This window comes from Hydra vulgaris, chromosome 11 (assembly GCF_038396675.1).
Source record: "Hydra vulgaris chromosome 11, alternate assembly HydraT2T_AEP".
Taxonomy (NCBI): domain Eukaryota; kingdom Metazoa; phylum Cnidaria; class Hydrozoa; order Anthoathecata; family Hydridae; genus Hydra; species Hydra vulgaris.
The window spans coordinates 7045001-7062677 of NC_088930.1; the positions used below are offsets into that span (position 1 = coordinate 7045001).

At 28.9% G+C, this 17677-nt stretch overlaps 2 protein-coding genes across 5 annotated transcripts in view; one reads left to right on the plus strand and one right to left on the minus strand.

The window, feature by feature from the left end:
* The window catches only part of LOC100205256 (uncharacterized), a 21200-nt gene extending 5424 nt beyond the window's left edge, over positions 1-15776 (plus strand). For all 4 annotated transcript variants that reach the window (XM_065809950.1, XM_065809948.1, XM_065809949.1 and 1 more), the window contains exons 2-4: positions 2466-2556; positions 6200-6321; positions 15218-15776. In XM_065809950.1, coding sequence (XP_065666022.1) covers positions 2473-2556; positions 6200-6321; positions 15218-15668 — 657 coding nt within the window. In that variant the 5' untranslated portion in view covers positions 2466-2472 and the 3' untranslated portion in view covers positions 15669-15776. The remainder of the gene's footprint in view (positions 1-2465; positions 2557-6199; positions 6322-15217) is intronic.
* Positions 6805-9581, minus strand: LOC136087429 (uncharacterized). The gene is made up of 5 exons (XM_065810195.1): positions 8571-9581; positions 8360-8464; positions 8069-8189; positions 7779-7933; positions 6805-7395 (listed from the first exon to the last, which is right to left on the minus strand). Exons 1-5 carry the CDS (start codon positions 9579-9581, stop codon positions 6805-6807), a joined length of 1983 nt encoding a protein of 660 aa, XP_065666267.1.
* Positions 15777-17677: the final 1901 nt, after the last annotated feature.

A 17677-nucleotide genomic window follows, 5' to 3' on the forward strand; every position in this document is an offset into this window, starting at 1 on the left:
TATATATATATATATATATATATATATATATATATATATATATATATATATATATATAACGTCTGTTCACAAAAAATCCGGACTGATTTCAAATGTACACAAATTGTTCTAAATTTCGAATTTTCGATTCGAAATTTTTAAATTTAATCGGTCAACAACAACAGTTTTATTTTGAGGCAAAATTGAGTTTAAATAATTAATTCAAATAAACATGGAGCATCTAAAAGAGAACGATGTTAGAAATGTGATTGGAAATTTTTATAAACAAAACATAAACAGTGGAAAGAAATTTACAGTGGATCATTTTAAGAAAATGGGAATCGCTAAATCTACAATTTATGACATAATTAAAAGGTCTGAAAATAATTTGCCAATGAATAGAAGAATCGGTTGCGGCAGAAAACCTTTTAAAATTACACCAGAAAAGAGAGAGACCATGATTGCAAGAGCAGAAGAGAGAATCGGGATTTCGCAAAGAAAATTGGCAAAAAAAATATAAGATAAGCGTTTCATACGTAAATAGATTATTAAGTATGCATGGACTAAAGTATACCAAAAGAAAAAATGCACCAAAAACAACAGAAAAGCAAGAAATTAAACAAAAGAAAAACTTCATCAAATGAGTTTGAAATCATCATGGACGATGAATCTTATTTCTGTGTAAATGGTGCAAATTGTTCACAAAACTCTGGCTACTATACAAAGGATAGTTCTCAAACTGATCCTAACATTAAATTCAACTTCTAAAAAAAGTTTGACGAGAAAGTTCTCGTTTGGATTGCAATCAGTCGTTTTGGTCATTCATCGCCTTATTTTGCTGTAAAAAACTGTGCACTGGATGCAAAAACTTATTCTAAAGAATGTATTACAAAAAGACTTCTTCCATTTATAAATTCCAAGCATCAAAACATGAAAATTTTATTTTGGCCTGACGGAGCGAGATGTCATTATGCAAAACACACATTAGAAACTTACAACACTTTAGGTATTAACTTTGTCGACGCTAAAGATAACCCCCCAAATGTACCGCAGTTAAGGCCAATTGAAAATTTTTGGGCACATTTAAAAGCAAAAGTTTATGGAAATGGATTTACTGCGAAAAATCTTGACCACCTTAAGAATAGAATTCGATTAAAGTTGAAAGAGTTTGATCCAGACTACTTTTTTAACCTAATGGATTCAGTCAAAACTAAAGTTCGAAAAGCCGCTGATTTAGGACCACTTTCGGTTATAAAATAGTTAACAATGTCCAGTTACTCATTTTAGTTAAAATTTTTGTCAAAAATCGATTAATTTTGTATTCAATTAAGAACAATTTTTCATTCCGGATTTTTTGTGAACAGACGTTATATATATATATATATATATATATATATATATATATATATATATATATATATATATATATATATATATATATATATATATATATATATATATATATATAAATGCAACTATAGGGAGACCTATCCGAACCACAGAAGCATAAAACCATAGACATTTTTTTTTTAAATATTGAAGTTTCTTGGACTTTAATTTTTAGTAATGAAGGTGTTCAATGAAGACATAGCAATCTTATCTCAAAACACTGCAGAAGTGCAAACAATCAGAAAGTTTATGCCTTGTTACTTTTAAATGTTTTATATCTGACCAGAGCCAGCAACGAACCTCTAACTTCTTGGTTCTGCTGCTTATAAATCTTAAAAGAAAAAATCAAGAAGACTTTGAGTTTGATTTCATAATTTTCATATTTCTTTAGTTGGAATCGTTTTTCTTTTTTTTTCTGATAAGCTCTTAGTGACAAATGAGCTGAGACTATTAAGCCTTGTTTTGAAAATAGTTATATGGTCTTATATGGCTTTCATTTTTATTCATTTCTTAATCAAATGGATCCGGTTGTCAAGATCATCACCAGAAACAGTAACGCATGTGCTGGACAAAATTGAAACCAACATATTTCAGCAGCATCTATGTATGCAACTAAACATAAATTAATCAGTGAAATTCATCAAAAATTTATGGAAAAGGCCATTATCTGAATGTTGACAGCATGCATGGACCTTAATATTTTGTCACAGTGAATTATAAAATATTAATTGCAACGATGAAAATTTCAATTAGATGAGAATAAAATGGTTATGATATAAAAAGTTGGATGTGGAAATTATATTCTATAAATACAAATATTATTATCAATTTTACATTAGGGGAGTAATGTATAGTTGATATTGATTATGATTCTAATTACTATATTATATATAATAAGTTTGTTCTGTATTATATAATTAGTTTATTAAAATAGATACTAATTGTGTAAAATTGATATATTTACCCTGTACTAAATAAATCTAGGAAACTGTTTTTATGTATTAGTAAGTTTGATATAGAAGATTCTATACCAAACTTTACGTATATGTATACTATACTTTAATAGTATACATAACAAATTTCTTATTTCATTTTAGAGTTACAATGCAGTTTCCTAATAAAGAAGATATTGAGCAGGATATAAATCTTGAAGATAATTTCTTATATTTAAAAAGACAGCATTTTGCGGTAAATGACATTAAATTACATTTAAACTTACATATTTGAATTTTTTTATATTAGCTGTAATAATTTGAATCATTAGTTAAATAATTAAATATACATTAATTTAAATTATTAAATAATTAAATATACACATAAAACATATAAATAGAAAATATATATTGTTATACATGTTTTATAACAATGGCTTATTAAATATTTTTTTATTAAAAAATATATTTATATATATCAAAATATATCCCTTCAGTAGGGTTGCCAGACATCCAGTTTTTACATAGGAAAAGAACTTTCTCCATTTGCAATGACATCGCAAATGGAGGAAATTTTTTCTTTAATGATTAAAAGGAAATAAATTATGATAAACAAGGAAAGAAAAAATAAATAAAAATTGTTTAAAATAGATGAATAGAAAATAAAAATAAAAATAAAGATTTAAAAAAAAAAGCGAATAAAGTAAAAACATTGAAAATATTTAAGATCATAAATAAATTGAAGAAAAACATTAAAAGGACCAATCAATTAAAAGCAAAGTTAAAATAAAAAACTGTTCATAATAAATTCGGAAACAGAAAACGAAAAGAATAATTTTTCAAGTTTTATTAATTTATGTTGTATGCATTGTTTATTGTTTTGCATTGTTTATGCGGCATATTTCTGTGTATTGTTTAAACTGTCTTGTATTTTTGTGCTTTGTTTATATTAGTGAGAACTTTTGTGTATTGATTTTGTTATATATTATTTTTTGTGTTGATGCTAATTGTAATTATTGTTGTTGCTTTTCATATTTGTTGCTATTATTCAGTTAATTTGATATTTTTTGTCTTAAATTTAAATATATCCTTTTGTTTTATTTTTTACTTTCTATTTTATCCTTCTGATAGTTAAAGAAATGGATAAATGTATTGAAACATATTTGATTTGTTTTCAATCATTTTTTTAAATTTCATTAGTACGTGTTACCTTGCTCCATCGCGCCATAGGTCTTTGATAAGGATCACCATCTGCTGTAAAAAAAGACTTTTTATTTATATCCAAAACAAAATTATTTGTCATTTTTACAAGTTTTTTGCATTGAAGATTATTTCCATCCAAAACAGTGATTGTAGAGAGGAGTTTTTTTACTTCCTTTAAAGTTAATTTTTGGTTGTTGGAAATAAATTCCTTTTGAAGCAAAAAGGAGTCTTGATTTTCTCATTAACAAATATTTTATAACATATTTCTTTAATACCATTAAAATTTATATTAAATTAGTTGACCAGACCCGTAAAAATACGGGTCTTTGTAAGTTTATTCCACACCAACCTTTTCTTTACTTTTTCCTTATATCCTAACTTTCCGGACCCGTAAAATATGGGTCTTTACCAAATCTACCATTTCTATACTTATCTATTCTACACTGATTGTTTCTATACCTACTCCTTATTTATTTCAATATTTTTCAGTAAATAATTAAGTCTGAAAAATTGCTTTAAGAGCTAAAAAATTAACATATGCCCATCCAATGCGGTAGTGGTGTAGTGGTAGTGCGCTCGCTTCATAAGCGAGAGGTTTCGAGTTCGATCCCCACCACGTCCCTGGTAGTACCGTGCTCAACTTGTTTCTCCGCGCAGCGGCCTTGTTCGTCAAGGTTCGTGTTTCAGAGTTATAGAGTTGAGAGAGGGTTATAGCCACAATTAAGTAACCTCCTCATCTGTAGTGGCCTTCTGGGCCTTGGGGAGGTGAAATAACAAAAAAAAAAAAAAATCTTTTTTGCATACATAGAACTTATGTCTTTAATTAGGTTTGTTTTTCTCCTAAACTCATATTATTGATAGCTCAGTGATTTAGTGTGTTTTTTATAGATATATTATACACGATTATTCCATATACCCTCTGCAAAAAAATTTATTTTACTAATCAAAACAAGAGATTCAGTGTTATTAATGATTTAACTGCCCATTCACATGATTCAAAATGCGACTATAAGGTTTGAAAAATGATACATAGTATTTGGACACCAAACTGGTGCATAGGCGCACCTTATATATGCAAATTGCGTACCTAATATTAATATATTACCTTTATATACATACATTAAACCCTATCATTAGCCTCAATCGGCCTTTGCCATCGGTACATCACAAAATGACAGTGTGACTTTATAGTAAGTAACGGTTGAAACCTCATAATCGCCAGGCGGCAGGGTTTGACAATTGATAGTAATTTTGCTGGATACCTGGTACACTAGGAAGGTTTCCAGGTAACTGATACCTCTTTTTCTGTTTCTGGGTTGCCATGCTCCTTAATACTAAAAAAATACTAAGCACCTCCAAAATTACCAGGTACCTCCAATGATTGCATGGTAAACCAGCACACTTAAAAAACTTGTGGAGTAGAAAGTAGAAACATACTATTGCAAACATGAAATGAGTGATAAAAATTAAATTATAAAAAATTTAAATTAAAAAAAAATAAATTATTCTACTTCTGTTCAAAATATATAATTTTTTTTCAAAAAAAATTTAAGCGTATACTTAAACTTATGGAAATATAATTCAACTTATTAAAATTTTTTTTTTCTCACTTTATTCTATTGCAAAACAATTTAAATGAAAAAATTGAATGAAAACATCAACTTTAAAACCCTTTGAATGGAAAAACCAATTATACTTAAACTTTTGATAATAAGCTAGGTCAAAAAGCAATTAACTAGAAAAACTTGGTATCTAATAAGTTTAGTATTTTTTTGAATTTACTTATTTGCTTTTTGATTTGATCTTACTCGTTTGGTCTATTGATAGAGCATGTTTTATGAAAATAATGTTTTTATCAATTCTGATTTATTAACTTTCTGTTTATTTACTTTGTTTTATTTTAAATATGTTTTTAATGTTTTAAACTGTATAAAACAGCAATAAAACAACATGAGTTATTTTATATTAACACAAGACTTTTTTATTGACAAAATAGCCCAGTTTTGTTATATTGTTGCTTTATATAGCTTTTTACAATAACAATTTAATACTCTTTAAAAATAAATAATAGTTTAAACAGATATAAACTGATTTGCAAATGAAATATTAAAAAAATGTTACTTATCCATGTCCGTTATATAAAAAGTTAATTAGTGCCTAATACAGCTTTTTAAATGCCTTTTTTTATGGTGTCGCGTCAATATTTACTTCATAGATTTAATAATTTTACAGCACTACTTATCTCCATGCTTTTAGATTGTATAGATTTGCTTGCTATATTATATATAATATAAACATATTAATTACCTTAGGTTTTTTTTTTTGGGGGGGGGGGAGAATATTTATAAAGTTGATACTAAAAGCCTTGTGTTATGTTAACGATGCAAGCATAAAGCATTATTTTTTTTTTCTTTTGACTTCAAGATATTGTAAAAATTGGTTTCTAAGGAATTGTTTAAAGTTAATTTTCTAATTATTATTTTTATTATTAAAGTCTCAGAGTTTAAGATAGTCTAAGTTTAAGAGGTTTTGTTTTAGAAAATGTTTAGGGTGCCTTCTAAATTTTGGTTTCTGGGACACCTGCTTGGTTTGTCTTTTTCTTATTCTTACCCTGACCAAAATTAATGTGTATATTATTTTTTAAGTAATAATTATATTTTTTTTTATTATTGTTTTTAATTGTATTTTTAATATAGATTGGGTACAGTGATGGAGTGATGGCTGGTAAAGAGTATATTCTTCAAAATTCTTTTAATCAGTCATTTATTAATTCTGCAAAATGGTTTCAAAATATAGCTATCTACAGAGGTGTATTTAGGTGAATGTTTTTTTTTATATGTATGTATATATATTAGACTGCTTCATTTTGGGGTCATGAAAAAATTTAAAGTACCATGGAGTCTTATCTGCTGCGCAGACCCCTATTTTATTAATAGAATTTTTTTTTCAATTTTGACCATTTTTAGGGGTTGCTCAAGTGCCCCAATTGCCTGAATTTAGACCTTTTTAAGCCTATTTTTGGCATATTTGAGCAAGTTCTAAAACTCAAAATAATTAAATTTTTTTTCTTTCCAGAGTTTCTTCTAAGTTAGAAAAAACAAATAAAAATGCATGGTATTTTTATTTATCTGAAATATTTCATGCAAATCTATTTATAAAATCCCAAATTTAGTGCAATTTTTTCCAATTTTTACGCAACGTAATAACTTTGTTGATATGTAAAGTCATAAAACGTCTAGCGATTTGATTTTATATATTTCTTAATAATAGTGTTATTTTTTACAAATATTATGCAATATTTTTATATTGTTTTTTTGTTTTTCTTGGAGGTTTTTCTTTTTCCTACATACTTCCTTTTGTAATTGTGCATGAATAAAAGTGAATCTTGTCTTTTTTCTTCCTTTCTGGCAATATCAATGTTGTCCTTTATGAGTTTAACAGTTCTTTCAGAGCAATCATTAACAACTGCAAGATTAAAAATAGCATCTTTAAATTTTAAGTAGAAATCGTTACAAGTCCAATACTCTGGCGGGGTTTTCATCCATTGACAGTCACTTTTACTCTGCCCTATCATAAGGAACAAAAGCCACGAATTTTCTGTGACCAATTCAACTAAGCTTGGTGGCTTCGGTCCACTGAAGTCTAAAGAATTGAGGACCTCCATGTTAGCTTTTATTCGGGCTAACGAATATTTATCTAAGCTACGAAATTCAAAGCTGTATAATTTTTGAGCAATTTCACCTCTTTCTTCACAGTTTTCATCAGCTAAGGCAAGAACAACAAGGTAAGGGTCCAGAAACCATGTGTGCCGTTTGATTGATTCAACGACTGATTCTGCCCCAATCAAATTGTACTCCTTAAACCTATTCATTTGCCAAAGAGCTCTCATATCCTGGATAAACAAAAAATTGTTAAGTAACTAGCTTACCTTAAAAAAATTTATATTTTAGAAACTTTTAATCAAAACTTTTTATTTATAATAGAATCCTTATATATATATATATATATATATATATATATATATATATATATATATATATATATATATATATATATATATATATATATATATATATATATATATATATGTATATATATGTATATATATATATATATATATATATATATATATATATATATATATATATATATATATATATAATATATATATATATATATACATATATATATATATATATATATATATATATATATATATATATATATATATATATATATATATATATATATCATACTTGTTAACTTGGTACCTACCTGACGAGGAGCCACAGCAGATAGTTCAGCTTTGAGAAACCAGGTAGTATAGAAAACAGCCACAAAAGTTGCCACTTCAGTAATTTCATTTTTCAGTCGATTTGTCAGACTGGGTATTGCATCCATCATAAGCTGGAGCTTTAGGTAGTAGATACCTATAAAAATATACATTTTTATTTTTTTTGAAAAGCTAAATATTTGATCATGTATAACAAATTCATTTTTTTTTGCTATGAAGCTATAATTTTTAACTTTGGACTTTTTCCTATCATAAACCTAAAACTCTCTACCTTTTGCCATAAAACGGGCATGATGAATTGCTCCGGGTGTACGAAACTTGTACTTTTCCTCAGAAAGCACCATAAGTGTAAGCTCTGTCAGCTCAATGTAGTCCTTCCTTGTAGCCCCATCCTAAAAATTAAACCAGAAGTATATTGGTATAATGCAATAAACATAGGTATGTATACTTTTGTCTTATAAAGAATAATAGAATTAAACAAGAAAAATCTAGGATATATTACTACTTCATAGTACATATTGTATACATAACTACATATTAAAACATCTAGTCATCGGGCTACCTTTTTCAGAGACCCATGGGTGATAATATTTCTGCAGAACGTTATGCTTTCATGCTTTTGATGACCAAGCCATGTTTCATCTGGAATAGTCAATCTTCTCAACACCTTTTTATTTAAAATGTCAAAAAAAAATCAAAGAGCTCAAAATTGAAGAAATACTAGGGTACAATAATATTTTACAAAAATGTTAACCAATTTTGTAAAACCCTACCTGGTTCTCTACATCAAGATCATTCCATGTTGATTTTAATATTTTAAACAGCATATTATCTGGTCCAGAAGTAGCACTACTTGGATAATTTTTCCAGAAATGTGTTATGTGTAGCTCGTTTATATGATGTCGGCATGCAATAGATAAAACTGGTCGCTGAAAAACTTCATTTACCAGTAAAGAAACAGCTCCATTTTTGTTTCCAGTGTTGATTCTGGTTGTATCAAATGTAACAGCTTGTATACTGTTTGTAAGGTCAAAGCAATTCAAGATATCTCTGATCGCATTTTTTTGATTTTCGCCAGTTCCGGAAGAAATAGCTGGAATTCCCAACAGGTGCGTTTCCATGTTACCGTTTATTAATATTGCTAATCGATCTTTTTCTGATTTTTTCCCATCAGTATATTCATGACATACTTTTCCATCAAAATGGAGTTGAACTAAAATGTTCTTATTATTATTTCTGAAATTTCTCAAATGGTCCTTGATCCTCTTTGATTCATCATAAATGACTTTATCTGCTGCTCTTAATGCTGTAGAGGTTGAACATTTAAATTCATCTATATTTCCACCTGATTTAGCAATTATACTATTAACCATGGCAGTATGCTGCCTATGACTTAATCCTTCCCCGACTGCAGTATCAGCAGTTCTCTTGAGAATATCTTTTGGAAGTAGAACAGTATCTGGTTTTTTGACTTTCTTCTTTAACTCTGGATCTGGATACGGGAAATCATCATTATCTTCATTTTTATCGGATCCATTTGAGCTGAATTCACTCTCTGACATGGTTTCATTCAAACTTGATCTCATTTCAAACTTGGATAAACTCCTGTTAACAGAGGAAATGTACCTTGTGTCTAATCCACCTATTCTTGTTTTTCTATCTCCTAATTGGTCTAATAAAAAAGCAATATCTTCAGTCTTGTCTCGACAACTTCTTTTCTTATCAGCTTTAATGATTGCAACCAGAGTATCGAGCTCAGGTGCAATCCAAAAGATCCTTTTCATCTGAGTTAAAAATTTCCTTCTTTTTTCAATTTCTGATAAAGTTTGTCTTGATTTGTTTTTTTTTTAACAGTTTCCAAGTTAGGATCAGCTTCTCTATCTTTTTACTAAAAAATGTGATTTGTAGGTTCTGAACATTTTACAACACATCTATTTCTGTTAATTAATTTATTTAACAGCAGATATTTGTTATATTAATTGTTTTCCTCTAATAATATACAAATAAAACAAAAACAAATACAGTCTGGTACCTACCTAATTGTTTGTAATTGCAAAATCTGAAATCCACCCTTCAACCAAGGTGCAATTAACTTTGAAAGAGTGCAGCATAAAGACTTTTCATTATGGCATCTGATTTCAAAGTGTTTTGTCAACGGACAGTGGATAATTCTACTTTCTTTTTGTTTTGGATGCTTCTCCTTTAAATGCAAGAAGTATTGCAAAACCTCTTGCTCTGTAGAAAATTTGTCTTTTGGTAAGGATGACCTGGATTCCCCAACCAAAAAATTTACTTTTTTCTTACTTTTTCCCGACATGAATAAAACTGTAGTAAATAGCTCTAATAAGCATATGAAGTAAGTGTATCATGAAAGTTATCACTAATTATTTCCCGCGTTTTTAAATGAAAATTAAATATCGTCTTTGCTAAAAAGTAATTCGCATAACGTGTTTAAGCAAGTACGCTAAAGTATTAAAGTAAATGCGAAGCGTAAAAATTGGTAAAAATCCGCATAACTATGCAATTTTTTAGTTAGGTTTAGACAAAATATTTTAAGCAAATTAAATTACCATGCATTTTTTTTTTTTCTATTAACTTAGAAGAAACTCTGGAAAGAAAAAAAATAGAATTATTTTGAGTTTTAGAACCCGCTCAAACGTGTTGAAAATAAGCTTAAAAAAGGGTAAATAAGTCTAAAATTAGACCATTAGGGCACTTGAGCAACCCCTAAAAGTGGTTAAAACTAAAAAAAAAAAAAAAAATCTACTAATAAAATAGGGGTCTGCGCAGCAGATAAAACTCCATGGTACTTTAAATTTTTTCATGACCCCAAAATGAAGCAGTCTAATATATATACATACATACATACATACATACATACATACATACATACATACATACATACATACATAAATATATATATATATATATATATATATATATATATATATATATATATATATATATATATATATATATATATATATATATATATCTATATATAAATTTGCAGATATAATTAAAATATATGCTTATGTGTAATGATATTTATAATTTGTTTTCTGTTGGCATTATTATTTGGGATTTTTTGTTTTTTAGAAAAACAAAAAAATCCCAAAATAGATTTTTATTTTTTTTTATTTTTCAATATTTGTATATTTAAATTATTATTTTTTATGTTCATTTAAACATAAAAAAGAAGAAATATTGGGTAGCAGTACATTGGTACTGCTACCCAACATTTGCTACAACTGCTACCCAACATTTGCTACAACTGCTACCCAACATTTCTTCTAATGCCTTGTTGCAAATTTTTTCGAATTTTTATTGTTCTGAATTGGTCTTAATCTTTGCTAATCAAAATTTATTTCACTTTGCTTGTCAAAAAAATGTTTTGGTAATGTTTTACAAAATCAGTATGTTTCTTGGCATAGTGTTAATGCTGAAATTGTTTATTCAGAAACAAAAAAAAAATATACTTATTTTGTTTTCCCCAACAATAAAGCCTACGATAGGCATTTTCAAAAAACCACACAGAAATTCATTTATAATTTGTCTAACTAGTAATATCCAAGTTACATTTAATTCTAATTTATATAAATATTTTGTAATCAAAATTATACATTAGTAATGTTATCAATGAAAAAATTAAGTTTGAAACAGAATCGTACGGAATAAAAAAATGCAAATTTAGTTACTAGATAAATAAACTTTAATTTCTTGGAAAATATATACTCTTTAGCAACAATATATTTTTTTAAATAATATTTTATATATGTGATTTTTAGAAAGTTAGAACAGGGTTGCACTAGTTATCATAGAATTGCAGCTTAATTGCAGTTCATGTCACATAAGGATATTGCAAATTTATCTGGTTCATGTAGTTAGTTTTATGAAATTGAATTGCTTATGAGTATATTAAGTAAAATATTATATCCCTGCAACTCATATTTAAAATTTTTTTTTTAATGAGAAATAGTAGTCTTTAAATATTTTTAGTTGGAGTATAGCATTTAGAAAATCATTGCATAATTTTCCAACTATTTTGACATTAATACAAAAAAATATTTAGTTGATAAAAATATACATACTTAAACGTTCAGATAGTATAATATGTGATAAAAATATTTTCTTATAATTTTTCTTCAAGATGGTTATACTAGTATCTATATTGCTTTAAGTCCCAGGCTTCTAATTGTAAAAACAAAGAAGAAGATGAAAAAAAACCATGCACAGAAATGGAAACGCTTTTTTAAGTCAGCAGATTTCATTGGGTCTATTTTATCTTTATTTTTAAATTATTTAGATACCTATGTAATCAGAAACTGATTACTTAACGTATCTAAATATTTACACTGAAATTAGTAAAAATAATTTCATGGCCAATGGTAAACTAAGAATACCTTTTTTTTTGGATAGGAATCATTGATAGAATAGCTAGTATGTGCCAAAAAGAAGACCCCATACTTTCATCAAGTAATTACAGGCACATTAGTGTTAGGTTTTTGTTTTTTTTTCAATTTTATTGGTGTATTCCACTTTTTTTTTACTGACTATTTTGAGATAACAGATGATGGTTGAAATGATGTTTTCAGACATACGAATGGCTAACCATTGGTATGTCATTGTCTAATATAGATATAATGTACGTTTAATACAAAAATAATTTATCTATACTTGTATATGTGACAATACAAACAGATAACTATTCGCATGTTCAATATATAAGTATAGATAAATAAAATATCTCATAGATAAAAACTTGAAAAAAACCTTAGTTGCGTTTAACACCTTAACCGTTAAAGATTAAAGACAAAACTTCAAAAAAAACAGTGATGGCGTGTATATATGCAAATATTTATTTGAAGCAGTGTGACACTTATAATACCAAATTTTGTGGCATGCAATCAATCATATATTTTAGAACATTCTTCTACCGAAATATTAATCTTTTAATGGATATTTTTTTGTGTAACTTCAGTTTAATTGTTAGTAAACACAAGCTAGTGATGTTGTTACCCAGCCTGTTTCAGTTGTTGTTCCAACTAATAAAAAGTAAAAAAGACTACAAAAACCCCTAAAATTTTTGGTTATTTATGTTGGTCAAAAAGTAAACCTGTACCATGTACAGTACTGTTCAAATTATTATGATAATTGACAAAAAACTTGTTTTTTACACTAAAAACTGGTTTTTATTCCTCGTATTCAATATATAAGCCCAAATTTAGCAAACATACATGTACTGCATACAATTTACTCATTGTGCATATGTTTTCAGTATTTGGTTGCACCACCCTTGGCTTTTATAAGTGCTGCAATTCTATTCGGCATACCTGCACAGTATTTGGAAATTAACTGTGTGATATCGGGATTGTGATACCATACATGATTAATGCGTTCAATTAGGTCACATTTGTTAGTGGTGGTGACCTCATTTACTCTGCCTTTCAAATTGTGCCATATCCCTTCAATTGGGTTCATATCAGGACTACTTGCCAGCCAGGGCAACACTTCCATACCGATGTCAACAAAGTAATCCTTGATAATGCTTGCTGTATGGCAGGGTGCCCCATCTTGCATGTAAATGCAGTTCCCATCAGGAAACCAGTCCTCTAGTTGAGGAATCAGACAAGTTCTCATCACTTTCTTGTACTGTTTCGCATTCATCATGCTATCTACAATGTATAGACTTCCAGGTCCTTTGAAAGATATCACGCTCCAAACCATGACTTTAGTCGGATGTTTGACCTTCTGCGCCAGACACTATCTAGAAACTCTTCTCCTGGTCTTCTTCTTACATAGCGGCAATCGTTGTCCAATATTTCCAGTGTTGATTCATCCGAAAAACATACCTTAAACACACACATATACAGTGAATTACACAGACTATTATTATAGGCTTACAACTGTTACAATTATTCTCATTCTAGTAATTTAAATTTCTAGTTAAGTTAAATTTCATTTAATTTGTTTGTCGCTAATCAAATTTAAAAATTATTTTGCTGGACAGTATGGAAGTGCATTTAGACAACTCACCATTTTCCAGTCCTCCGCTGTCCATGTGGCAAATTGTTTGGCCCATAATAATCTTTTCTTCATTATTGCAGCAGTCAATTTTGTTTTCTTTCTGGTCGGTATGCCCTCAAACCAGCTTCAAATAATCTTCTTCGCACTGTGCTGCTACTCATCTGAACACCTAAAGTGTTCATTTCAATCTGCGTGATGTCATCTTGCGGTTAGATTTAGAGAGTCTCGCCAAAGCTCGATCATCTTATTGTGATGATATCCGCTTTCTTCCGCATTTTCTTGCTGCATGTTCTTTTTTATGCTTAGCACGATGCTCTGAGTCACCCCACATTTTAAAGCTATCAGACATAGAGTATGCTCTGTATTCTCCAAGAGAACTTTAATCTGACCCCTTTTACGGGGAGATAATCTTTTTTTTCCCCCATTGCTACTAAAGTAAATAAATAAAATAATTAAACACTGAAGACTATTTTGATTTTGTACATGAAGTTGATGGCCTGGTTTCAGGACCTCAAATCAAATCATTTCTGGTAGCCTAACTTCTTGCAAAATAATCCCTGCCTAATTGCAAATAATTGAAAAAGTTGAATATTCACAATTAAGAACATTACTAACGTATTTTTTAAATTTTCAAAGTACAAATCTAATATGCAGGCACTAAAATCTCACAGTAATGCCCCAGGTATGATATTAATCATAATACTTATTTATTATAATGCATTTTAATGACAAAAAGTACAAGTAAAGTTTAATTTAAAAATTTTTTCTCAATTATCGAAATAATTTGAACAGTACTGTATGTACAGCAAAGTCTTGTCTGTAGCATTAGATAACCCACTGAAGATTTTGGAACTTTTACTAATAAATTCGTAGGTATGATAGTAAAAATGACAAATAAATATACGAATCAATGCAAAATATGCAAAGTACACTGCAAAGTATCCTGTCTTTTAAAATGGAAAGACATTACATCTAATAACATTTGAATGTACTTAGTTGTGCTTATATACCGTGGCTTATTGTACAAACCAAGGCATGAATGGTATTATTCTTAAAATTTACTAATCCTAACATCTGTTTATAGACACTTAATGTCCCAAAAAAAACTTTTACGTATTGAAATCTCCACTTTCGTGACAATCAGGAGTTAGGAGAGGATTTATAATTACTGATTTTAGTTAATTATTTTTATTAATTTATTAAAGTTACATTTTTTTAAATGTAATTTAAGGTTATTTTAATTTTTGTTCGCTCTACCTAATACTTGCAATTTTAGAAATTACCCTGATGCTGGAGCTATTATGCGTCAAAATTAGGTGACGGCTAACGTTCATAAATTTAATTAAACTTATGCTTTTTTGTTATTGTTTGATTATTTTTTCTTTTATTTTAGCGCATTACTATTTCAGTTGCAGAAAAGATCTTGTCCAATAAATATTTTAACGAAATTAGAAGATCTTTTATTTAAGTTAGAGGTATTTGAAAATTCCGAGTTTCATTTGGATTTTCTTAAAGAGTCTTTATCAAAAGAAATATCAATAAAAGACGTTCAACCTGTCATAAAACCATTTGATGAAGTGAACATTGATATCATTAGTGAAAGTATAAAAAACTTATACAATATCGATTCCCTTCAGCCTTCATATAATAATTATAAAACTGAACCGACTTCTCTTTTATTAGATATATCATCTGAAGGAATGTGTTTAACTAAAGAAACTGAATTGAGTCGATTGAAAAGAAACGATATTTTTTTATTAATGAAGTGTGTATTTGATGAGTTAAAACCTTTTCTGGAGATATCACAATACAACGCAGTTAAAGATTATTTATCGATAGCTTAAATATTAACGATAGCGATATCGCTCATTTAAAAAGTATTTATCGATAATTTTATCTATGATTAAATCTTGCATTTTTTTTGCTAATTAAAATACTATCAATTATTTTAATATCAGTCTATTGATTTAAAACTTTTTTTGCGTTAGGTTAAATAAAGTAATACGTTTAAATTTTATGAAAGTTTACCCTCCACCTTTTTTATTTTTTGGAAAATAAGATCCTGCTATTTTTAAACTAAAGTTTTAAATAAAAAATGGTTAATAGAGAATTTTCCTTTTTATGTTATTAAATTTATTTAATTAATTTTTTTTTTAATTTTATTTAAATTTTTTTTTATTTTAAATTAATTTAATTAAGACAATTAAGTTTAAATAATTAATTAAATTCTAATAATTATATATATATATATATATATACATACATACATACATACATACATACATACATACATACATACATACAAACATACATACATACATACAGTATTGGACAAAACATTTGCAACCAACATCGAACAATGCTAAAAAGTGTTCCTAATTTTACATGTCTTAAAAACGAAACGAACTATACTACCACAGCAAACAGTTCAGGAGTCTGGAGTCATAGCATGCCATGACATAAGCAATCAGGTGACAGCACACAGGCAGAATTTCGTTGACAAGTGCCATTTTGAAGCGGACAAAACAAGTGCAACTTTTTTGGTTTGTTTCATTTTCTTAAGTCTGGTCCGTGTCAACGTCACGGAAGTTTTTTAATAATTAAAGGAAGTATCCAGAAGTTTCCAGAAGCATGCAGAAGCTTCCAGAAGAAGTATCTAGTAGCATCCAGAAACATTCAGAAGCATCGAAAAGAAGCATCTAGAATCTTCCAAAACAGGTTCACACAGGTTCATTTTACTATATAAGAGACATGTAAATCGACATGTAATTCAGTCAGTATATGGAAGTCAATCAGTCAGTATTATCAAGACGGTTTATCGAACTGAGTTTTATCAAAGTGTTTTATCGAAGAACATCAATACAAGGAGCGTTTCATCACATCAATACAGGCCACATCCAACCAAGACGTTGTGTTCCACAGAGCATTATGGTATCATCACAAGGTAAATGTAACACCGTAAGCCTTGAGAAGCGTGATTATTTATTTTTATTATTTTTATGACTTCAAGTGCAAAAATGGCTCCCGACAGTCTTGGATTGGAACTAAGAAAGAAAATTATTGACGATTACTTAAGTGGAATGTCACAAAAAAGTATTTGTGATAAATATCGCGTGAAAAAATGGACCGTATCGAGACTGCTCCAAATATCGTTCTACGGGTAAGTTGGCAACAGATAACAAAGGTGGAAGTGATCGTCAGATCCGTCAAGAAGGATCCCTGGATATCATCAGTCGAGATACAAAAGCAATTAGAGCTGCCTGTATCGGACCGAACAATCAGACGACGTGCTGTTGAAGCCGGATAGTTTTCTCAACGCCCTGCAAAGAAACCGCTGATTTCACTAAAAAACCAGAGGAAAAGACTCCTGTTTGCTACATCTCATATTGACTGGAATGTGCAGAAATGGCGAACTGTCCAGTTCAGTGATGAATCGAAGTTCAACATCATTGGGAGCGATGGCATTTGCCGTGTACGTCGACCGGCCGGAAAACGCCTCGATTTACGTTACTGCCATAAGACCGTGAAGCATGGTGGATGCAATGTAATGGTCTGGGGGTGTTTTTCTGCTAACGGTCTAGGTCCAATACATCGAAACGATGGAATAATGGACCGTTTCATGTATAAAAATATCCTGAAAGATGTTATGTTACCTCATGCTGAATGGAATATGCCAATAAAATGGGTTTTTCAGCAAGACAACGATCCGAAACACATTGCAAAAGTAGTCAAGCAGTGGTTTCAAGACAACCACCTATCGGTGATGGATTGGCCGCCTCAATCTCCGGATTTCAACCCTATCGAGAACCTGTCAACCGCAGAATTTGTGATGAATAAAACTTGAAGAACTTTG

Coding starts and splice junctions, on each gene's coding strand:
- LOC136087429 (XM_065810195.1), bottom strand. CDS start 9,581: ATGAAAAGGATCTTTTGGATTGCACCTGAGCTCGATACTCTGGTTGCA. Junction 8,190..8,359: donor CCCATGGGTCTCTGAAAAAG/GTAGCCCGATGA, acceptor TTTAATTTTTAG/GATGGGGCTACAAGGAAGGA. Junction 7,934..8,068: donor TGCCCGTTTTATGGCAAAAG/GTAGAGAGTTTT, acceptor ATATTTTTATAG/GTATCTACTACCTAAAGCTC.